At 45.0% G+C, this 25,978-nt stretch overlaps 1 protein-coding gene across 2 annotated transcripts in view; it reads left to right on the forward strand.

The window, feature by feature from the left end:
- Positions 1-1,165: 1,165 nt before the first annotated feature.
- The window catches only part of LOC144753541 (uncharacterized), an 869,206-nt gene continuing 844,393 nt past the window's right edge, over positions 1,166-25,978 (forward strand). For both annotated transcript variants that reach the window (XM_078641195.1, XM_078641196.1), the window contains exon 1: positions 1,166-1,248. In XM_078641195.1, coding sequence (XP_078497321.1) covers positions 1,176-1,248 — 73 coding nt within the window. In that variant the 5' untranslated portion in view covers positions 1,166-1,175. The remainder of the gene's footprint in view (positions 1,249-25,978) is intronic.

Raw genomic sequence — 25,978 nt, forward strand, 5'->3', positions numbered from 1 at the left:
ACAGTGAGTGCAGAGTGACAGCAGAGTGACAGTGAGTGCAGAGTGACAGTGAGTGCAGAGTGACAGCAGAGTGACAGTGAGTGCAGAGTGACAGTGAGTGCAGAGTGACAGCAGAGTGACAGTGAGTGCAGAGTGACAGTGAGTGCAGAGTGACAGTGAGTGCAGAGTGACAGTGAGTGCAGAGTGACTGTAGCGTGAGTGCAGAGTGACAGTGAGTGCAGAGTGACATTGAGTGCAGAGTGACAGCAGAGTGACAGTTATTGCAGAGTGACAGTGAGTGCAGAGTGACAGCAGAGTGACAGTGAGTGCAGAGTGACAGTGAGTGCAGAGTGACAGTGAGTGCAGAGTGACAGTGAGTGCAGAGTGACTGCAGAGACAGTGTGTCAGGGTGCACATTGTGTGAGTGTGCAGAATGAGTGTGCAGGGTAAACAGTGTGTGACTATGCAGGGTGACATTGGGAGTGTGCGGGTGAGCAGTGTGTGAGTGTGCAGAAAACACCACACACACATACACCACACACACATAACGCACACACAAACCACACACCTCAGTCTCTCAACACCACACACTTGTCACCACTCAACACAACACACTCACCACCACACTCACTCCCCAGGCTCACCCCCACAGACTCACCACCACACACTCACCAGCACACAGAAAACAACACACACAACAACACACCCCCCAGCCGTCAATGAATGCTTTCACCATGCACAAACACCAACAACCATCATCCATCTGTGCACGCTTTTACCAAGCACACACCCACCAGCCGTCAGTGCACCCTTCCACCAGGCACACACACCTCCAGCCGGCAGTGCACTTTTCCACCAAGCAATCGCAGTATGGTACACTTTACTTTTAAACATATTCATATAAAGCACAGCATGCCACCATTGGTAAAATTACAATTCAACCAACATACTTCCACTGCACACCACATGCACACACTCCATAACACATGGCAAAAAGACATTGGCATTTACAATGCCATTAGCTCAAACTCAAATAAATCCGAGCCCGATTGCATTTCTAATGCTTGTTATTACTTGAGAAGATAACGTACCTTGAGTCCCACTAGTCCTGCAAGAGGTGGAGTGAGCTATGTTTTGCATGTGTTAAATAGCCCTCTTTTAAAATGTTCTCACTTTTTTAGGAGAAAGGTGGTAACATGGCTTCAGAGAGTGGTAAGCAGCTGCAGAGATCCAACGTCTGTTCCAGCATTGTGGAGGCCAGCTCGCCAGGTGAGTGAATGCGCTAGTGAGCGAGTGAGTGAGTAAATCCTTTGCAAGTCCTGCATTGTGTTCTTTAGGAGCTTCTCCAAGCCTTCCCTTCTTAGACATCAATCCACCAAAATGATAGAGAGAGCAGAGAGGACATCCTGTACACTTTACCCATCTATGACATCACATTATTGACTTCGATCCCCTTTGATTTGCTGCTGAGGAGCAACGGGAAATGCAGGAGGTATAATGTTAATGGTTCCAATGGGATAGCTACCAGGTAGAAATATCCAGAAGGTGGAGTGTGTGTGTCAATCAATCAATCAGGTGTTGGTAAAGCGGGCTACTCACCCGTGAGGGTCTCAAGGAGCTGGGGGAGGGAAAGGAAGGGCTGCTCCGGTCAGTCGAAAAGCCAGGTCTTGAGAGCTCATCTGAAGGTGTGCAGGGTTGGCAAGCGTCTTATTTCTACTGGGAGAGTGTTCCATGCGGTGTGTGTGTGTGTGTGTGTACCCCACTTACCTTAACAGCGGCTACTTTCATGTACTCGAGCTAACAAGTCAATTCCAAGTCACACTTGGATATGGTAGCGGCTCGAGGTCGTGCAGCCAGGCCAAAGCCCTTTAGCAAGTGTAAGAATTAATCAGGAACAGTAAATAATTTCAAACCGTCTATAAATGAAAGTGCTTTTAAGGGGAGGGGGCATTTTAGGTCTCGTGGCGTTAACTGCGCGAAAGCGCGGTCTCGCCAGAGACCTATTGCTAGCGACGCAGCTTTCCAGGAGACAGGACCTGGCCACGCGCATGACGATCGGAGCGGGCCACGCGCTCGCGAACGCGCTCGCTGTGGCCATCTCCTGTCTTCTGGGAAGCTCCAACACACACGCATGCGCACACACAGAGACACACACGAGCGCCCAAACATGCACGCACATACATACAGAGACACACACCCTCCCGCACACATACACACACGCTCGCACACACACAAGAGTGCACCAAGCCCCCCCTGCCATCGCACACATACATACACACACGAGCATACACACACACATGAGTGCACCGAGACCCCCCCAGCCCTTTTGAACTTACCGGGCCAATCTCGGGGGACTCCGCTCTCAGCACGCGGCAGGGGCAGGCACCGGGCATGTGCCTCGTGCCCCCTCCGCAGAGTTCACGCTGCGGCTTTAGCCAGCTCCTTTCCCGGGGCTCCCTCTTAGTCAAGGGAGCCCCGCAACACTTGCGCAACCTCCTTACTGGCGGCCCCGGGGCTCTCCACCGCTCACAGGAGCCCCGGGCCGCGAGACGCATTTACTCCGCCTACCTCCTCTTCCGATCCGGACGCGGCCCCGCCCCCGTCACAGGCGACCTTGCCTGACTTCCGGTGCGGCCGGCGGCGGGATTCCGGGGGCATTTTCTGCCACACAAACCGTGCCAATTTGTGTTTAGTGGTGAGATGTAGCTATTGGCAACCTGGCAGCGGAGAACAAAACAACTGAAATCTAGTTCACTCCCTATCCTCCTCGGTCTATTAACAACAATTCAAATATTTAAAGTAATAAGAATAATCAATTGGCTGAATTCTGTATGATTGTAAAATAATCACATCTGAAATATACAGTAATGTAAATATTGACACCACGTGTAATTTCTTGAACTTTTTCTATAATACTTAGCTAATATCATTAATACTAATGATTATGACGATTATCATAATAATACATTTCTGGGGGAGGTTGCTGCCCTTCACACAGCGCATAGAATTATACTCGGGAAGCGAAGTAAAAGCTAAAATACGTAAACAAAGTGGCTTAGTCCTAATTTGAACTAACGTAAATTTATGGCACTTAAAGGAGATAAGTCTTGTGGCATTGGTTTGCATACAACCACACAGGTAATGGGTATGTGGATCCTTTAGGGTAAAGGGATTTCAGCCTCGTCTTCGTGCCTTCTATTCTTGGCCTTGGGGCTGTGCTCATAACAGACAGCTGTGGTACAGGTGGTATGCGGGGTAGATCCTAGATAAGGTGCTGGACAGCACTGCACAGGTGCGGTATTTGACGTGGTGCCTAGTGGAGGACACCTTGAAAAGTACTGCCTATAGTATGAGTAAAGCTCACCGTTTTCCCTTTTTACTGATTTTTTTCAGGTAAATACACACCGAATAAATGTGCTTAATGCCTATTTTTATTTTTAGAAGTGGCAAAATACTGAAAATTGCGGTTCTTGTGAGAGAATCTCCATGCGGTCTTTCATGAACTCTAGGCAACAGCTGAGCAGAGAGACAGCATGTGGAGTTAAAAAAACAGGATGAGATTTCCTTACATCCAGGCATATGTGAACATATATTTGTAGTATAACGCTATTATGTACCTATGAGTTTAGTGTTTTGTTATATTTTGCTGCTTAACTAGCTAAAACACGACAGGCATCCACATATGAATGCCTGAGGTGCATCATCAGAGCTCTGTGAATAATAACTGCGTCAGCCCGTGCCTAAGGTGCATCATCAGAGCTGTGTGAATAATAACTGCGTCAGCCCCATGCCTGAGGTGCTTCATCAGAGCTGTGTGAATAATAACAGCTGTGAGCCCGTGCCTGAGGTACATCATCAGAGCTGTGTAAATAATACCTGCGTCAGCCCCGTGCGTGAGGTGCATCATCAGAGCTGTGTAGAGCTGTGTGAATAATAACAGCTGTGAGAACAAGGAAAAGTCCTCCAGCCTCCCAGTCCAGCAGGCATCCAGGCAGCCAGGGGCTGGGCAGGGCCCAGTTATGTTTTACTGTAGATATGCCTCACTGTGTACTTGTCTATACAATTCCTGTATCCACCCATTCCTTTCTCTCATTTATCAGTCCAGTGGCTGTCCTTTGTCCATGTTTTGGTACATTGATATGTCAATCCAGTTATCTCTCCCTTCTGTCTATAAGTTTATTGTTATTTATCTGTCTTTGTCAGTCCGTTGTCCTTCCATACATCTATTCATCCGCCCATCTATGCGTGTCTGTCGGTTCTTCTTTCAGTCTGTTCCCCGATTCCCCTGCAACCCTCCGCCTGTCTGTCCAACCAACCGTCTTTCTGTCTGGCTAGATGGATTAATATCTGTGTATAGCTTTATATTTTTAAATGCATAAAGATATGTATATTGTTGGTGCCCACATGTTGTTCACTATATTACCACACCAGGAGTAGTGTACTATCACTATCTCGTGCATGTCATCGAACCTCTTTAGATATAGTTACCCGGAGTCCTGCTTCAAAAGCACACGAGTACCACACACTGACACTTTTTTCTTTAGTTTTTCCAAAGTGCTAGTTTGTTGCTGCTTCCCATATTGTAAATGGCTGGCCCCTCCATTCCCATAAAAAAACGTCATTTTGCCTCTGCCTCTACTATGACCACTAGTCTAGTGTCACACTCCAATCCCTTGTTTTTGATTGGTTCAGATGCTCCGTCCATCACCACCCCCTTTTGTACCACACTCCAATCCCTAGCATGGTCCAATTTGCACCTATATTTCGAAATATACTTATTTGCCTGCCACACTGACCCCCCTCTCTTTGGTCTTCCCTCACCGTACATTTCCCAGAACGGTAAGATATATCTGAGGTACCTACTGCCTCATACCCACTTCTCTCTGGGTGTGTCTCCTCCTTCATTTATGAGGGCTGTGCTTCTCTTCTCTGTGAGAGTGAAGTGAGCAGGCATAGTGCTTTCAGTGGCTGTTACAATGGCTTGATGATAAGTATGATAGAAATCACAATCTACTGAAGGTCCATGTAGACGGTTGGGAGACAGAGAACATGACAGCACCAGCCACACACACATAAACACACACAATCACACACACACAACCACACACACACACTACACACACACACACACTACACACAACCACACACACACAACCACACACACAACCACAAACACAACCACACACACAACCATACATACAACCACAGACACACAACCACACACACAACCACACACATACAACCACACACATACAACAACACACACACAACCACACACACACAGACACACAACACCACACACCACCACACCACCACACACCACCACACCATCAGTGCACACTTTCACCAGACACAAACACCATCAGTCGTCAGTGTATGCTTTCAACGGGCACAAACACCACCAGCCATCAGTGCATGCTTCCACCAGGCACACAGCACCAGCCGTCAGTGCACGCTTTCACCAAGCACACATACACCACCAGCCGTCAGTGCATGCTTTCACCAGGCACACACACACCACCAGCTGTCAGTGCACACTTTCACCAGTCACACACACCACCAGCTGTCAGTGCACGCTTGCACCAGGCACACACACCACCAGCCAGCAGTGCACACTTTCACCAGGCACACACCGCCAGCCATCAGTGCACAATTTCTACAGGCACACACACCACTAGCCATCACTGCACACATCAATTGTTAACGCATCCACAATTAACTATTGCAGCAATCGCAGTATGGCACACTTTACTTTTAAACATATTCATCTAAAGTGCAGCATGCCACCATTGCTACAAAAATAAATACACTTTTTTTTGGCCTACAATTTATTGACTTTTGTTGCAATTAGTGTTGCAATATTTAGCAATGCCAAAAGCTCAAACTTAATTACTGCAAGACCTATTGCATTGCAAATGCTTGTTTTAAATAGCATTGCTGTTTATGTTCAATGCAGACAGACACGCGATTCCAGCACAAAACTGCAAATGGAGCTTTCTGTCTGTACTGACGTACAGGGAACGAAAATCTAATGACCAAGCAAGGTCCCTGGTAAGTGTGTACACGCTGTGAAAAAGGATCTCGGAGTAGTGATCTTAGCTAATGGCTTCTCAGCCGTAAATTGGCGCTTCTGTCCTTGGTGCTGAAAAAGGCACTGAAGGTTAGTTCTGATTGTGGTTTCCGGTGCAGGGGGCAGCCAGGGAGTGATGAAGGGGTCATACAACTTAACGTACTGCAATGCATCGTAGCAGCTTTCTGGTTGCCACTGCTCTACTGTCGGCCTAGAGAAGCCGGGTTGCCTGATGTACTCAGAAGGTATTTGTTCGGCTTGGCTTGTTGGCGCAGGTGTCTGCAAGACCTTTTATTTTAAAACAAATCTTTAAAATATGCGTAGTGTGAGATTTTGCTCTAGCCAGAGAAGCATTTCTTTCTCACTTCACGCTATTGCCTGTTTTCTGTATCATTCAACCTCTAGGAAGTATTTCTGTTGGAAAGAATGAGGGGCTAGTTTACATCTGAAAAATGCTTTTAGTCATCACACTGTTTATCACATACAGTTCGTAATCTCCTATATAGATTCTATACAGAAAGCAATATTTGCTACTTATAGTCCCAGCATTGCCAGCACTGGTAAAGCCAATAGGGCTGGCTTCAATGTGTTAATCAGCATTTGTGCATCCAACCAAAGCAGATTGTATATCTATATGCTCACATTTGGATGTATTAGCATATTCACGCCAGTCCTGCAAGTTTTGCCAAAGCTTATAAAGTCGGCGTTGTAGGATTTAGCACAAAAACAGAGGTCACAAGACTTTTCCAGCCACTGAGCCCATGTGGTTAATGTTATCAAGCATATTTTGACTCATGGACCCAGCAGAAGCTAGACCCATGGGAGCTGAGCAGCTTCATAGCGCTTTGTGCCAGGGAGATTGAAGTAGCCAAGGCAGCCAGACACTCATGTTCTTGGATTTTTGAACCAAGACACACAGACTTTTCTTTAGGCTGACTGCAATTCTGAAAGACAAGTGGGCACCAGGCTTCTCAGACTGGCTTTCCTTGCTCGTGATTTACAGGAGGGGTTCAGTCGGGCAAGCCTTCACACTCCTACATGCAGACCAATACAGCGGTGGTGGCTCAGCTGCGCCTAACATGCTGTTATGTTCTTTATGAACCCACCTGGCTTTGTTTGGTCCTAAAATGCTACACTTCTATGTAAGAGAAGTACTGAAATTATTTAACATAGAGCCAACTCCTTGAATAAAGGGTTCAAAGCTTGGGTATGTGTGTGTTGCACTCCTATAGAAGGTCAGACATCTGTATTTCCATTTAGGGATATAAGGCCAACCCAGACTTTCTGAATCAATCTAGATCTTCTGATTTTTACCCGGATTATCGAGTTCTAGCACCCTTTCATACATGGTAGTAAGAAGGAAGTGTTGCACCAGAACTCTATTCCTCTCAAACTAGACTCCTTAGATTGCACTACTCCTAGTCCTTTTAGCCTTCTTTGCAGTTCTTGCAGCCATGGATAGTGGTCAGTGTTGCATGCAGACCAGACACAAGTAGTCCTCTTAAGCAAAGACACCTTGATCTGGACCTCCACCTGATTGCCTGCTGATTTCGGACCCAATCACAATCCTACCAACCACGTAAATAACCTCGACATAGTGGTTGATGATAAGCTCTCCATGACAAGCCAAGTCAACCTAGTCTATGCCTCCTGGTTCCACACCTTGACGATGCTCAAGAAGGTCTTCAAGTGGATTCCTCTCGACACCTGTAGCATCCTCCCAGCCCAGGCACTCGCTAATGACTACGCTACACAAGGAGCTTAGTATAACACTCCTTTATTCGTCTGCGTCTAACCATGAACTCAGCATTCTAAACCTAAATTCACCTCACTACCCTCTAATGCTTACATCACAGTTCTAAGGAATCCATCAGGACAGGAGCCACAATAGTTCTGTCATTTCAAACTCGTGCATCACTACATCTGCCCCTCTCTTCAATAAAAATTAAAAATGTTTACAAATCTATACAATTAGAGCTCTTCCATGAGTCTTCGCTGAGCTTGGATTACACGTCCTGACCATGGCTTCAGAAATTGGGGACAGGCGGTAGAAAGGTCCATGACAGGCATGGGTGATGGACAAACAGAAACAGTCAGGGGTTCTTCACTTGTCTTTCCAGACCCAATCTCCACAGTGACATTAGTGCCTGATGATATCCTTTATTCAGATCCAGGCAAGAGAATAACTTTGCGCCATTCAATTGTGTCATGGCCGCAATGTGGAGACCTGGATGGCATTCTCTTTCAAGGGCCCTGTTAGCTTGATTCATATCCACAAAGAATCGCACAGCTCCTTCACGGTCCTTTTTGGGTACTACCACTATGGGGGAAGCCCATGGAGTTGAACTGGTGGAACGCTCAGTGAGTAAGATTAAAGTTTTTTTTCAACAGCTCCCTTGAAGTGAAAGGCAATTTGCCTGTGTCTTTGAGCGATAGGATGGACGTCCTCATTAATGTGTAATATGACTTTCATAGTTTCGAGTTTTCCCAACCCACGAAACAGCTAAGGGAATTGACTTACTATTTTGTGATGAGCATTCATGTTATAGTTCACGGATATCAGTCACATATGAACTGCTGTGCTGACGCTGATTAACAGATGCTTGACACCATACCTTGAAGTACATGAATGAGTGCTTGTACTGTTGTTTTCTTATGCTTCATTGTCGTTATAAATGAACTTTGACTCTTGAGGGGCATCAATGCAGCCCATGTATACACTTTAGTTTTCAATGGTGTAAGTAGAGGCAGTGGAGACAGTTATATTTCTCATCCGGCATAATATTTATTGATGCACTACTATCGATAATGAAAGGTATTGCACAATCATTGACTTTTAGTGTGATCTCAGGACAGTGTTTGAATAACTTTGGTACTCTATCAATGTCAATTTCTTTTGGACCGGTGTTTTTCCTCATTGGCAGCCAGTCGAACATGCACCCGCTTTTCTGAGGTAAACATCGACATGGCACAACCATCTTCTTCACTTTCACTTTCACTTGATAGTGATATGGAAAACTGTGACGTAGATTTAGATGTCGATCGTCTTCGTTTGGTTTCAATTTGCCTCTGCTTATGTGGTTGCTTGGCTTTATGGGAGTGCATTGAACGTCACTTCAGGAACGTTTAGGTGGCCATTTTGTCTTTGTCCCATGACACACTTACTTTTACCTTCGCCCTACACACCGTCACAAAATGGTTCTCCTTTCTACTGCTTTTGCTGATCTGCCCAATGGCGGGACATTTAATTTCATGTGGAAATAAAAATCTACACCTAAAACACATATTTTTCTGTGGAGAATTCACTCTGGTTCTCTCGGCCTTGTGCTTTGCCTTATTTTTCACGTTCATTACTGACTCACTCTGGGCGCCTCCATGCCAACAGCTTGTCGATCAGCATGCTCTTCAGCTCTGTCAGCCATGAGAACTCACTCCAGAATCAAAGTTTCTGTCAGCATTCTTCATTTGAATGACTCTGACAAGCATCCGCCAATCTCTCTGAGGCAGATAGCGTCTGTATCATTAAATTAATTGAACTTACAGTGTTTGTAGCGTATCTAGTCTCTCAAAAAATGTGCCCATGTTCTCTCCAGCTTTCTGTCATTCTTGACTGAAGATGCACCTCTCGTAATCTATATTTGGACTCGAATTGAACTTGAAATTCAAGGCTGCTTTGACTGAATGTGATTTTATCTCCTTCCTGCATTTCCTTTATGATTTCTTCTACACTTTCACCAGCAAGATTATCTAGGTACTTGATAATCTTCTTGTTATCTGCTTCCTCAATTGCATCAATGAAATCATGAAAGGTCTCTAGCCAGGCAGTCCATCTGTCGCTAATATTCAACTTTTTGGCGATATCGAATGGCAGTGGTGGTTTCAAGAACGAGGTAGCATTGTAATCATTTCCGCAATTTTCTGACACTGAGGGTAGAGTACCTTCTGACCTGATCTGCTGTTCCTCCCAATATTATTTTCTTACGGTCCTGTACGGTGCTGGCCTCCTGGGTCATCTTGGACAGCCCGCGGAACCTTGCCCTACCTCCTGGTCTCCATGAGAGCTATTTGCTTTTAGGAGACCTAGGGAGTTGTTCTGAGCCCCCACCCGGTAGCTTTGGTGGTGGGCTGCTTTGGATATGGACAGCTCCACAGGCACAACCCATGGGGCTTTCTCTGAGGTTGTTTCCCCAGCGCAGGGGCACAGTGGCTCTCTAGGCTCAGCTCTGGTAAACGGATGACTATTTTAGTATTTGAATTTTCATTGCATGTAAGCGTCTCTATGTGCCGTCTGACACCCAGTTGACTTCTGCCTTGCACCATTGTCACTACGTATGAATGTAAGGCTTTCATTTGCATAGTAGTCCAGTACCTCTTTGTGTGGCCTTCCCAGCAGATCTCGGCCACCGATCTGTAGACTTCTCAGTCAAGCTTTCATTAACAGCAAATGCTTTTCACAGAACTGGTGATGTGCTTTGACTTCACATACTCCAAACGTTGATTCCACACTTTGACAGAGGCACACGTGGCGCGCACCAGCAATGTGCTGGACCACAGCAAATTCTCAGGGAGAGCACTGCCGATCTTCAGGTTACTTTTACCCTATCTTGAAGCCAGTTGTAGCGTCTTCCCCAGCCCAGGTACTCGCCAATGACAATGCCACACACAGAGCTTAGTATAACACGTCTTTATTAGTCTGTGTGGAACCACGAGCGTAACATTCTAAACCTGCATTCACTTCACTATGCTTGAATCCTTCTACAGAGTCCAACAGGAGCCACAATGATTCCATCATTTCAAACTCGCATGACACTACAACACCCACAGAACTATCACCCAGGTTCCTATCACCAGAAAGCTAAACTACTTGAGTGCACTATACATAGTAATTAATGCACTATTGTCAAGGGGACTTCAGACCATACAGAACTCAGCAGCCAGACTCACACTCAGACTCCCACCTCTCTCCCACATAACCCCATACCTCAAAAAATCCATTGACTCCCAGTTCCCAAATGGGCTCTTTTCAAACTCCTCAAACATGCATCCAAATTCTTGTACAACATCGATTCCACCTACCTCAGCAATCGCATAAACTTCCCCAAACCTACCAGACACCACCAGTCTTTCAGACTCCTGCTCATACACAACCCCAAATTCCTGGCAGCCATACCTTCTTCTACCTTGCTCCTAAAGCCTGGAATGACATGTCTCTACACTTCAGAGCCGTCTCCTCAGTTCCTGAATTCTACAAGAAACTGAAGAATTGTCTCTTCACCTATTTATTATCCTTGGGATAGGTTCACACCGAGCCTTCTTCCAACTCCAGGATACCCTTCTGGGTGAGTTGTGTGCTTTACATATAACACATGACATTACATATGTAAACAGTTCAAAATCTTTGGTACTTCTCTGAGAGTGGATGATCATCTCTGACCTCGAGATGAGGTACATCCTTCTTTTGGGTATCCCTAACTCCCAGCCATGGACTATCAAGGTCATTGGGCCCTAATCTGAAGAACTCACCCCAAACAAAGGGAAGGGAGGTGCCCACCTGTTCAGACCCACCCACTCTGTTAAGGGCTTGTCTGAGGACCATGTTTATTCAATGACTACCTGCCTAAGTGGCAGCCATTTTGCTGTGCTGCACTGGACCAGCAGGGGGGGCAGGCTACCGCAGGGCTTCACTTTGGGGAAGTAGTATTTTTCCATGCAGCTCCGAGGCTGTCCCTCAGACTCGTCCACACTTGAAACCCCAAGAAAAACCTTTGCACTGCTGCCAGCACCAGCATAAACCCTACCCTGTCAAGGCAGTTAATCACACCAACACTTTCATTGACCAACAGGAACATGCAGACCGGTAATTCGCCCCTTTATTAACAATATCGACTGCCACGACTAGGACACAACATTCACCAGACTCACTGTGCTTACTGACTCAAAGAGGCATCTCTGGAGAAGGGCTAGGCTGCAAACGTGGCATTATGCAGTGCTCTATGCCTCAGCTTGGCTGGTTGGTGCAACCTTCTTAAGGCTTCACAGACTTCAATAGAATGTCTTTGGGGAGCTCAGGGGGATGAAGGGAGGAATCGAGTGCTTGTTATTTCTCTTTTCTGCATGCTTTAATAGTATTACAGTGAATAAACAAAGAAGTGATTGTTCTACTTTTAAAAGGTTCATTTACAATGTTGTTTCCATGCTGTTTTTTTCTTTTAAATGCATCAATACATTTCAGAAAATTTGCAGAAGTGCAATAGAGCTGTATGAACAAAGGCTAATTTAGGTTCATATGTGTTTGGCATTGAGGCGAGGCACATTGCGCAATTAGCCACGTGGGTTGCCCAGCCATTGATGTGGGATGCTGGGGGTTCTCTCTAACTCAGTAAACCTACTCTTAAGAGCAATGCTCCAGTTACAGCCCTTGGTTACGCATGTTTCCACCTAAAACCAGTTGATTGACTTAGGAAGGCAGAGGCGGCGAATCTCCTTCCACAACTGCAAAGGCTAATGTTATGGAGTTTCTGTCAAGGGTGAGATTTCTGCAACCCGGGGGTTGCCATTATTTATCCTTGAGCTTACTTGTTATGATATATATTTAGAAAATTGGTGTCAAATCAAGCAGGTTGAACAAACCTCTGGGCCAGTCAGGCCAATGACACTATGAAATACTCCTGGTATCAACACTGTCCTGAAAATGGATTTGATTGTTAGAAGCACCAATAGAGGGTGTATTCAGTGGAGTGAGTGAGTGGAGAAGTGTGGCTCACTGGTTAGAAGCGGCAGACCCTGAAGCAGAGATTGGCCCGGGACCAGGGTTCAATTCCCGACGCGGCAGGGTCTTGGGTCATTGTCCGCGGACTCGATAATTAACGCTGAGGTGCCTACGCTAACCATGGGTCCCACTCTGCAACTCTGGGCAATAGCTTGCGTAATCTCCACAACGGCCAAATCAGCGCCGGGGAGGCCTGGCTTCACCTTGGAGGTGCCCAGGAGGGACCATCTCACAGGGAAAGCCAGGACGGGTTCCCCAGCGGTATACAGCGCCAGGACACTCCGAGATGGAGTAACAGTGCGCTTTACAAGTATACTTACCTACCTTCATCCTTGATGAGCCAGTGAGTGTCCCGGGCCCCAACAAAATTGATAATGTTGTGCTATGTTGTTTATTTCTTTTTCACAAGCTTTTATGAAAATAAATTGTTAATTTAAGTACACAATGAGGATAATGGCAAGATATGGGAGAATATGTAGTAGTATACGAATTATGATATGAGGATGTGAAGGATAATCCAACAGTAGCATTAAGTTTCTGCTGGTAGTGTGGGGGAATGATGGCTGAAGAAGTGCAGAATGGCAGAGTATTCCAGAGTAGAGGAGCGAGAAGCTTCAAATTGAGAACAGAGGAAGAGTGGAGAATCAGTCAAGAAGAGAGGAGAAGACAAAGGTGAACATGTGAAAGTTAGGATGGCACAAGGCCACCTATAGAATTGAAATTGATTCAAAGATACGGTATTTAAAATCAGTTTTTTGAGAGACTGGGAGCTAATATAGTTGGCGGAGAAGATAGAAAGCGTGGGCTAGAAAGGCTGTACATGAAGCAAGCTATTTAATTGTGGAGATTTTGTTGGGGCGTATGAGAATTGGCATGGAGTCCTCAAGGAAATAGATCTCTGCCGGACTTCCAATACTCCCATTGATTGTTGGCAATGTCATTGTTCATTTTGTCAAGGCTGATTGATGGTCTTGTGGTGAGCAGTTGTAAAATCACTGTGGAGCAGAGTTGTGTGTTGAAATTGTTATGCCAACTTCTCAAGTGCTTTACCACTAGGGTGCAAGACTAAAGCCTCTTTGGACCAATATACATGAGTAGATATTAAAAATAAAACACAACACCTAGGGAAGTCCAAGTCAAAACAGTGCTTATTGCAAGATAACAGGCAGTCAAGGAAACCAGCAAAAGAAAGTTGTCATTTCTACAGACCATGGTACACACTAGAATATGGTCTGTTAGAGCAGAGACCTAAAAAACCTGCACATTTTGGTGTATAATATATATATTTCCTACTAATACAAGTCAATGTAGAGACATTATGTGACATCAATTAATTAGTTTGTGCAGAAACTTTAGTAATGCACAGGTATACAGATCATTTCCTCCAAGGAAGCACAAGACATGCCCCTATATTCCCAGATTATTTCAGTGATGAGTAGCTGCTTTTAGCACCTCACGAAGCTGAGACCTATTATTCAGTTTATTTCCCCTCAGCTCTGAGCTTAAGTTTTAGGAGACACAATTAATAATAGACTGGACTTTTGCAACTGCTCTATGTGGGGTTTCCCACCTGGCAAGTCCACAAAGTGCGCAGAATACTGGTATATGACGGATCATGGGCCATTAATCATGGCTTTTAAGAAGAAAGATCAAAGACAGGATTACCTTCAAAATTGCCTGCTTCACATTCAAGTGCAAGAAAAACTTACTTCCCCAAATTGCACATCATTTTAAATTCCTATATGTTTCCTCTCCAGCCAAACACATGACTTGTTCATTGTCCCCAGAGTTAAGCTTAAATACAATGGGGGGCAGGCTTTTTTGTTGTGGGCCCTACTCGGGCGCGCAACACCCATTGGGCTCACGGGGCTTCAGCCCCCCCCCCGTCGTGTGTGTCAGCCCGGCCAGAGACAGCTTCCCGGGCTGGCGAGCATCTTATTGCAGCCGCACCCGAGTACTTAACAGGTCTTTAAAAGACGATCTGCGTATAAATGAGGCTTTTGTTGTGTGTTCACCCCTTCTTCCAGCCACTCTGTCTATCTTTGGAAGAATTAGCCCCCCCCGAAATATTTTTCAGTGACACCCCCCCCTTCCCCCCCCCCCCCCACCAAAATTTGACTCTAGTTGCCCGCCTGGCCCTACTCTATAGCATTCCCTCCCTATCCACCATAGGTGCACATCTAGCAATATCACCTTAGAGAAAGCTTTCAAAGCCTACCTGGTCCAGGTCCTCTGATGACCGGTGCATAGAGAACTCACTGAGGGTAGTGTTTGCCTTAGAAATGCCATTATATATAGAATATAGATAGAATTTTTCACCAGTTTAATTTTCGAATCTTTAGCTACAATTATATAATCCGTGTCCTGTAATGTCATGTGTTGTCTTAAAGCTTGTTCTTGTTCCCCATATACAGTTAACTTTGACAACCAGGGCTGACAACATAGTTCAACACGTAAATCGGGGGTAAAGGTTACAGGCTAGGTTCATTCTGCAACTCATTTTTTGATAGAACCCCTCCTGATTCTATGTTATACAAAACACACTGCAGAAAGAACAGATGATGGACGCATTGCTGGACGAATCAAACATTCACCCCAGTCACAGATCTGGGTTAAATCTATCGTTTTTATGCTCACCGTGGCATTCCTGTTTGGACTCAGCCAAATCAGTCTTAACCCTGCTCCCCGTGGGAATAGTCCAGCCCAAACTGCAAGGCCAGGTCCTCCCCAGACCAAGAACAGCATCCTGTGATGGTTTTGGGGTTATCACACTGGACATGAGTCATTAGTTTGTGAAAAATTGCATAATTGTCAGCACTTTTAAAAAGTAAGCAAGACCTTACTCTGATTTGAAGAGCTGTCTTCACTCAGACATCTGACTTGAAAGATGGAAATAACCTGCTCTTTGTCTGTCTACAGGGCTTCCCCCTAAGGACCTAAGGAGAGGCACTGAATCCTCACGGTTCTACAATTGGGAGGACCCGAAAATAACAGATCACTACTTCTGAGTTTGAATGAACACAGTAACTTAGAATCTAGTGAAGCACCCTAGGCTGGGTCCCTTCCTGTCATTGACAGGCCTAGTAGTATCTTGCTGCTCCAGTTCATCTCCGATCAATTAACCACCGACTCTGGGGTACCTCAAGTTTCAGTCATCTCACTACTCTTGTTAAGTCTGCATCGCTCCGCTACCAGACCTCAAGTCTTTAAATTTAACATGGTACAATTATGCTGATGACAAACAATCCCCTGAAAACAGGAAAGTCCCAAGCATCCTCAGGACTTCATCTCTGCTTGCTATTCATTGATTAATGGATGCTGACTAACCACCTTAAACTTAACCCTACCAAAACTGAAATCCAAACATCTGGAACATGGACGCATGGAAAGTTGAGCATGGAAGAAATATCAGCAAACTTATAGAACATGGGAATCAGCCCTCCACCAGCAATATCCAATGAAGTGACAAATTTGAGACTTATGCACAAGAAGTCCCTCTTGCAATATGCAAAGTCTTTGATACATGTACTCATATGCAGTTTTCTCTCAGGAGCTGCAGACCACTATCACCATTGTCATGTCTCAGTTAGACAATGCAAATGGTCTATGAGACTGCAAAGGATTCCAAACAATCCAGACTCTTCCTACTACGTCACCACGTGGGAACACATTACCTTAGTACTTCAAGTGCTTCACTCACTCCCTGTCGCTAGGCACCTGGCCTTCAAAGCACTTTCTATTGCCAACAGGGTAATCGATGGCATCGTCTCCTCTAACAATGTAAAGCTCCAATGATAACCACAGTAGGAACCTTCTGTTCTAGACTGGCAACTTGGCTCATCATTCTCCTTAGACGAAAAAATGAAATGTTATCATCCGCACAAGCTATTGAATGATGTACTTCCTGGCAAGGACAAGAAATATCCAAGATCACGGAAGAAAATAAATACCTGACTCTTCCCTAGTTGATGATGCAGGACCACACCAACTAAAAAATAGTTTGAATCGCCCACACAAGGCTAGTATGGACAGAGGACTTGTGATCATGCCTGCACAAGAACCAGACTATACTCAGAGAATGTACACTCATTCCTGTCAGGAACACACGCACGGCTGTCTCTTAATCCACTTTATTATCCTACAGGGTAAAAGCTCTGCTACACAATTGCAGAGACATGAAAGCTTCTTCCATTACCCATCAAACATGACACAAAAAAGTTCCCAAATAGGCCACACTCGTTAGCCACACCCTTCTTGCTAGGCACAACAATAGAATAGCATAAAGCTCAAGTGTTCTTCTCCTCAGTCCTCTTCCCATCTTTACCAGCTTTGTGCGGATAGGAGTACCATTCTGGTCATCATGCATGGCACACAAACATTCCTCACATAAATCCCACTGCAGGTCAATTGTGTTCTAACCATACAGCATTGTGTCCTAAACATCCACTGCTGAGCCTTGACAATGGTATGAAGAACATGAGTGATGTATACATGTAGGGATGGTATATGTTATGTCATTTAAAGAAAATTGTGCATAGATGCAAAGGGCAATATATTTTCCATACCTAAAGAGAGTCTGAGGCATAACTGTAAAAAAACATGGAAAATACTTGTTTCATGCTTACAAAGAGCATTAGGAATAAATTTTCACTGTATGTGTTGCTTAGATGTTCAATATATGTAAGAACTCGGGCTAGACATTTTCCCTAATAAATACAGGGGGCATTAGCCACACATTGTCCAAGCCTTGTTGGTTTTAAATCATGTTTATACCTACATTGCCTGGTGGCCAATTCAGTGCCCTTAGCAAGTGGAAAGGGATTGGAGCCAGAGGGCGAGGAGCAGAGGAATGTAAATGGACGATGGTCTGGCAGGCCGTGGCAGGTAGCTAGGATACTGATAGAAGCCTGCCAAGCAGGGTGTTCTTCAGGGCTTAGATCGATTTCAAAGGGCTGCAGAGGGTCCTCTGTTCTGCACTTTGATGAACCAGGAGCCCATGGAGTGACCTTCCATTGGTGGTGGTTGGATATGGACCATGGCTGAGACAGGCTGCATTATTTTTGAGCTCATTGGAGGTTAGCCATGATCTAGAGTGGAACAAGCTTGTAGATGCTGTTGCTGTAGTCATTTAAGGAGAGGTTTACGATGAAGATAAAACACATTTTTGCGACCTGATTTTCGAAGGATAAGTCTGCATTAGTGTAGCTCCAAGGGTATCGACATTGAGATGTGAAGAAAGGAACACATGTAACATATATGTAATGAGTGGAGGACTTGCATGATCCATGCATATAGTTGTAGCACACACATGCTCATCAAGCAATAAGAGCTGACAGTTCTTAGATTATTCATGCATATGTTATTTTATGTTGATTTGTATAGCGCACTAATCACCTGAGAGGGTATAGAGGCGCTTGGGAAAGGTATGTGGGTGTGTGGCCCTAAGGTGCTTTTATGAAGAGCCAGAACGTCAGCTTCTTGTGGAACTCAAGAAGTGAGGAGGAGGCTCTGATGTGTTGTGGGTGGTTGTTCCATGTCTTGGGTGCGATGTAGGAGAATGAGCGACCTCCAGTTTGACTTTTGTGGATGCTGGGAGAGTGTGTGAGCGAGAGTGAGGCAGAGTGTAGGTGTCTGGTGAGTTGGTGGGAGTGTATGCGGCTATTGAGTTATTTTGCTCCTGTAATCCATAAGTACAAAGAGCATGGGACATATATACTTAGTTCAGGGCGTGATTTTTTTAAAAACAACATTATGTTCAGTTTCTGTACCATGAAGCATACATATCAACATTTCGCATAAATCTTAGGTACATTGATATGGTTCCGTACAGCATTTATTTAGGCTCAAATGCAATGGAACCAAGGTGAAGAAGGATGCTCTCCACCCAAACACTAACAACCAATCATCGTTGGTATCCCATCAGTTTATTGGTCAGGGTCAGCGCCAGTCATACTGATCAAGAGGACAGTCCTACTCCAACAGTGAGGATTAGTTGTGTGGGCGGTGCGAGCGCACACCTAAGGACTGCTTCTTTATATGATTATGGAATGGAGTCCGCACCTCTTAGATGGGTGAGGCTGTCTCTGACTGTTGTTGTTATTTGTTCTGTAGTGCAGAGTTTAAACTGTAGCCTACCACAAACCCAACCTCAAGAGATTGGGAGCCCTCCACTTCACGGCTATTGTATCGATAACCTGACCGCCAAGAGGAACAACAAAACAATAAGCAGTTTTAACAGTAGCTGTACATTGTCTGTTTTCTGTATATTGTATACAGATGAAAATGTATCCTCTATTAGTCAAAACTCTGCAGTTTTCGTGTCGTGGAGGTCTGCCAGGGGCTTTTATTAATTGCCTTCGGATCCCTTAGGAGCAGTGTTTGAAATGGAAATATAAAACTGTAGGCACTCACCCTCTCGTGGTAGCTGTTAGATACCGAGATGTGCTGGTACTTTACCTCCGGTTGAAATGTAAGAATTGCAGATGCCCGGTACTTGATATTTCCTGTCTATTTGGACCACTGCTTCCTAGTGTTGCAAGCCCTTCACCCTGCAGTTAAACTTAATCTAGGCCTGGTGTTGCTGGCCATGTAGCATCGCGGAGCTATGTTGGTCTGTGTCTCTGGGTGTTAGGGAAACAACATACCCTGTGGGATGGGCTGTGATGTATGGATATATGCGAGTGTTGTACCTTGGAGGCAATTGAGAGCAAAGTGATACTTGACTGTATACTTATTGTTACTGTGTTAGATGGATATTCCAGGTGTTCGCATAATTGCAGTAGGATCAGTAATCCAGACAGTGACATGAGCCGAAGTTACCTCCTGTGCGTACATGTGGAGCATAATACCACTCTGCGCGTCCGGCCACTCTGCGTTGTGAATCAGGAGAGCACTAGGTAGAGACAGAGGCAGAGGCAGAGGGCGGGAACGTGAAATAGTGACCATAATTCAAGGTACTTAGACGGTCTTAGAATTTCGATTCTATTTTTACATTCAAGGAGGGCCTGTAATTGACCTTCCTTGACATTTATTCTCTTTTCTGATTTAGCATGGGGAATTGATTTTACAGTTTATGGGCGAGTGATGTATGCCTTGGCATTGTCCTAATGTGTTTCTGCTGGGGCGGTGAGAGCTAGGGAACGATAATATTGTTATCAATTATTAAGCACAGTTACTGGTTTCTGCTTTTTAGATTCAGACCCAGCCTCTGCTCTCTTGTGGGGGGGAGGGGCTTGGTGTTTGTTGCTTCCAGACCATCCCACTCATAAGGGAACAGAGAGATTCCAGGACAGGCCTGTCTCTCCAAAATGCCAGTGGGGCTTGGGCAGACTCATGCATGCTGTTTGGAATTCCAGCTTAACAGTAGGCAGTAACTAATGGCTACGTATGTGTTGGTTCGCTGAGTCACAGACTTAAATGCTGCATGGAGATCAAAAGATGCACAAGGTCCCCTATATTGAGCCTTGTTCCAAAGACCAGGCAGAGGATTGTTTTAGTGATTGTCCAGGGGAAGAGTAGAAATTCTTCTTTTAAAGAAATGAAATCCGTCCAAGCTTCTCAAAAAAATCTTCCTAATCGAAACATGGCGGCTGGGACACATTCTGCAAAAAACCTCACTAATTATCTGATGTACAGTTGTAGCAGACCCAAAGTTACTGCTTCTCTGAGTCTTCTCCAACCAAGCTCTAATCACATTGGTTGTGGCTACCATGATCCTGTCTTCTGGGAACCTGTTCTGTAGAACAACTCTGCAGTGCATCAAAGCATCTGTGCTATGCCCCGTGCGTGTAACGGCTGTTAGTCGCGAATGATGCTCATTGTCAACGTACACATTTCTTGGTGAGGTTATGTAGTGTATCTGTTCCCTAATTGCCCAGATGCAGTTTATTCATATGGCATAGTGGCTCTTGCCAGCATGTGATTTACTGCCATCATCATCAGCGTTGAGGCAGAAGATGGGTATACTTTCGGTCAATCCTTCTCTCACCTTACATCCCAGCCTTTTTAATGAGGGGGACTTTTATATCTACTACAGTTGGTAGTAGGCACATTTGAGGAACATACTCACAACAACTTTTTTGCTATTCTATCATCAAATGTTATCAGGGCCACCAATGTATTTCTCAAAATTCTTTCTCCATCAAGGCCTAGGCCTTTGCAAGCGTGTGGGCACTTTACATTGTTAGATACATCCCACCACGTTGTGGAGTTTTGTTGAAGTTCATGAAGTGCCGCTGTAGAAGGCAGAGCTCCACATGCAGAGTAAACACAAGGCAAAAACGGATTTGGAAGCAGAGGAACATTACATGCTTATCAGATATGCTCTTGAAGAGGTTTTTGACAACAGATATTCAGGGGTCATAAACAGTCTGGAGACTCTGCTTTTAAATAGGTGTGAGGAATACCAGGGTTAAGCTATGGCATCTTTCTTTCGTGGGTAGCATTTGTTGTGTATAGTTATCTCACCTCTCCTGGAGCGAGCAATCATTGATAAGTGAAGCATATAGGCCAGATATGAGCTGTAGGAAAGAATTTTTGAAGTTTTAAGTACCTGCTGTCATTCCCTAGGTTTACCACATAACCTATGAAGTGCTTGTATTTAGTTATTTTTTTCACCTGGTAGTTTCTAACCCCAAAGACAACCTGGTTGCTCACTAGCAGAATGGACGACTTCTTGATGAAGCAGTATTAAAGCAATCTTAATAAAACTTGTTTTTAGATGGTGCTCCTTACTGCACCCTTCTCCTATCAATCTACTGTACATAGCCGGTATTAATATTCAAGTCCAAATAAAGAATTATATTATGAGAATCTGGGAACTGAATGTAAAATTATCCCGACAAACTACACCCCCCAAATTGTTCTAGGAAGGGACCAACTAAGTGCTCTGTTCTGGATGGGAAGAGATAATTCCACTGTGAACAAAGCTTCTTCTTTATTGTAAGCTGTACTAGTGCCCAGATCTCCAATTCACCAGGCCCCTTTATCCTCTATTCAGTTGATGAAAAACAGTGAAAACCATGTGTCAGGAAATTGAAACAAACCATTATAACCATGCAACTCTCTTTCCAAGATGGGTACTTTGGTGCTACACTGTTTTTCACTTTTTCCTTCTCGCACCCATAACTAGTCACACTCCATTGCTTCACTTTGGTGCCACCACTCTACCGAAAATAAAAGTGTGATTTCTCATATACCAAATGTATAAATAATAATGTACATTCCATACCTTACTGCTAATATTTGTCATTCTTTAAAATATTGAAGACTTTTTTGCACCATCTTAGATTAGATGTTTTCTTTCCAATCCAGAGAGAACATTGTTTACTATTGATCATGTTTTATTTTGGAATACAGCGCCACCCTGTATTTTTGCTTGTGATGCGAGGGTTGATCACATTAAATTAATGTTTCACAGACGTGAGTCACTGTGAAGAAATGGCAATTGAGTGAGAACCAGTGTTATTTGAACAACCTGTAGTGATATGATCAAAGTCACTGTTATGCAACGTGGCTTTTGGGGGACGGCTGGACGATTGTTGGGGACCAGATAATAAGGTGTTCCTGAGACAATCTAGAGAAGTCAAAACGCTATCATATAGGTTCTGACATCACAAGGCTTGGTTGGAACTAGTGCCTTCAATTTAGTGGCAGTAATCACAGCCGAAGCTGAAGCATATTGGGCATCCTTCTGTGGCTTGGCGAATGTTAAGACCATCTTGATGTGCCTGTGGAAACTGGGGTGCAATCAACCAATTCAACTCCCTAAACTGCCCCACCACAACTTCTTCTTTGATAGCATTGTACGTTTAAACACGAATTTGTTTTTTCACTTTGTGGGTTTTCATAGCACAAACAAAATACCCTTTTGGGCTTTTAGGCTCTCTCCAAAAGTTGGATAAAAGTACAATGTCAAAAAGAGTGTGGGGAGCTGTTAAATAAACCTACATAGAGACAGAGTTCGTTCACACTTTGCGAAACAACACACCGACATAGCTTTAATAAAAGAAACACATTTGTCAGCAGCGTGAAAACTACATCGATGCTTCGGGGGTATAATTTCCCCTGCCATGCAGAAAAAGAATGGAACAATATTCTTATGTCATGAAAATCTCAATGTTGCAATGAAATCTCAACATAGTGATATGAAAGGAAGGTCGATTGCTGTTGAATTGCTTGCCAATATAATACTGATTACAATGTTTACAGTTTATGGTCCTTAAGCGGTGAATAATTACTTTTGGAATAAAATAGTTGAAAACGTATTAGATTATAAAAGGCGGTATTTTAATTAAGGGAGAGATTGTAACCAAACTTTCGACCCCCTAGCCAAAAACGTATCGGTCCCGTTGAAAACATACTTGCTGACTTCTGACAACGCTGAAGATGCAGATGTTTAAATAACTAAACTAAAGTCCGTATGACTTGGCAATATAATATGCTACTATCAATATTCAATATATGCTGTTATTACCGCTTGCTCCAATCCTGTCTCGCTTAAGAGATCATGTAGTGTCTGTTTTATAATAATAAATCTTGATAATAATTGTTTGACCCTATGCTAGACAGGAACTCCAAGTTATATTTGTTCCACAATAAAATGCATAAATAATTGTGTTCAACTATTTCCCAGAACCTCTTAGCTCCTTTGTAATTGTATGGAGACAATGTAATCCAACTTTAAGGGAATGCACTTTTTTTCTCCCCAGGTCACCGATCTCAATCCCGAATTGATTATCTTCCAAGCTTTTTTTTGTTTGTTTTGGATACACATAATTGTCATACATATAATATTCAACACATCCATTAAATAACATATAATGAAACTGCTACAGGTGCTGCATATTAGCTAGAAACGTTGCAGTGAATTACCGTAGTCATAAACTTAACATTTAAAACATGCTCGATCTAGTCACAGCAGAAATCCCCACCTAGGAACAATGGTTTGGGGGCGAGGGGAGGGGCAATGGGGTGGCACACAGCTACAATATCAGAAAAAAGTTCAAATTACACATCCCCTTTTCAGAGTCCCCATGCCATTTCATGCTTGGCTAGGCACCCTTAAACCTTATAAAATGTCCATTCGAGGGTACACCAATGAGACAGTCTTTCAATGTGGGAGGATGTCAGGCTCTTCAGTGTTTTTGCAATATCGCGTTTTGTCACCAAGTCTCTAATACGTTGGGCCAGTATGCTTCCTATATCCTCCATAATCCCAAGGAGGGCAATTTTAGGTGTCAAATCTAGTGGAAAAACCCAACTCATTTCCCATTGGATTTGTTTCCAGTACTGTTGGGTGACAGAAGGTTTTCAGACCATGTTGTAAAGGGTGCCCTGTTAAATGTCGTATGTTAAATGTCGTATACTTGTAAAGCGCACAGCTGCCCCAGCAAAGGGGCGTCCCGGCGCTGTATACCACTGGGGGACCCATCCTGGCTTTCCCTGTGAGATGGTCCCTACTGGGCATCTCCAAGGTGAAGACAAGCATCCCCGGCGCTGATGGGGCCGTAAGTAGAGATTAAGCAAGCTATTGCCCAGAGTTGCTGAGTGGGACCCATGGTTGGAGTAGGCACCGAGGTGATAATTATCGAGTCCGCTGACCATGGCCCAAGACCCTGCCGCGTCGGGAATCGAACCCTGGTCCAGGGCCGATCTCTGCTTCCGGGTCTGCCGCCTCTAACCAGTGAGCCACACCACTCCACTGTGAGAATTAACATCTAGTGCAAGTTGGGGCAGAGGAGGATTTAAATCTGGAGTAAGCTGTCAGTGTGTGGAAAGGAAGCGGCCCTTACCTCTGCGGGGTGGCGTCCGAGCCTGAGGTCCCTGATTTCCGAGCCCGGCCATAACGCGTCCCTGTCAACCAGGACTCCTCCCCTCTCTCTCTCCCCCTAATGGTACCAGTGCCGACGCGCGGAGAACCGGAAGCGGTCCCCCCCAGACACCGGAAGTACATCCCCGGAACACAGAAAAGCCGACAACCCGGAAGGGGGAGCGTTCCGAGCAGCAGACCCGTGGCAGGAGCCAGCAAGCAAAGAACCCGTGACGGAGAGCGGAGGCGAGTTGAAGAGCCGAGGCGAGGACGAGGAAGAGGACGTCTGGTCCGAAGACTGGTGGAGTCCTCAGGAGGAGGCTGGAGAGCGGCCGCAACTCGCTGGAGAGTTGCGGCTGGGCACGTGAATACGCTGTTATCTATTCTCCGTGTTCCCATTGTAGATAGTTGTAAAGTAGTGTAACTAGAACCTCACCTGATAGACCACCGAGCCACTGTATATTATAGATAACCCTACCACTCGCACTGTATATTGTATAGAGGCCATTGCACCTTCCCTTCACGATATCACCCTCTTCCCCTCCTCTTTCTTGTCCTTCCCTTCTTAGCCCTCCTTACCGTCCCGCCCCCACATTTCGTTTTCCGAACCTTCACAACCCGGTGTCGGTGACAGTACTCAAACGGTCCTACGCTAAAGGACTAACAGCCCTGTACTTTCTCTCCTTTGTATATACCTCCGAGGGACACCGGTGCACATCCCAGGACAAGATGACCCCAGCCCAGGAGAGACCCTCACCCGACGACCCCAGCCCAGCGGAGAACCCCCACCAGATGACGCCCACCCAGCGGAGGACATCCGGGACCTACCGAACATTGTTTGTTTTCCCTGAGACTTTCCTTCCATACCCTGCAAAGTCAATAAATCTCGCTGATCATAGCGCACTACATCCGGCCTCCCCGCCTGTTCTTCCGGTCCGCCCAAACCCCTACTCCACACAGTGGTATAACATATCCTATGGAAATAAAGAAGCTGAATAATAAGTCTCAAAGCCCAGCCCATATGACTAGTGTGCAGGGGGCCACCCTGGCTTCTATCCAGTCATCATCAGCATCGAGTGAGCACACATCTGCAGATCATGCTTCTTGTAAGGGAAACAATGGGTTCGGGTTGTTAGACAGTAGTGTACAGTAATTTTGTTTGATATATTTCTTGCTTAGGGATTCCATCGTTAAACTGGCCTCCAATGTGCTGTATTTTGGGAGTTGTGTTAATCGATCTTGCAAGGGAAGTAAGGTTAGGTCCGTGACCTCTGAGATCGTGTTGTGTGGTATGAAGAAGTTATTAAGTCGGGTGAATGTGTTGTGTGCCATTGGGTGGAATGAATATCCC

This window comes from Lissotriton helveticus, chromosome 5_1, assembly GCF_964261635.1.
Source record: "Lissotriton helveticus chromosome 5_1, aLisHel1.1, whole genome shotgun sequence".
In the NCBI taxonomy this organism is placed as follows: Eukaryota; Metazoa; Chordata; class Amphibia; order Caudata; family Salamandridae; genus Lissotriton; species Lissotriton helveticus.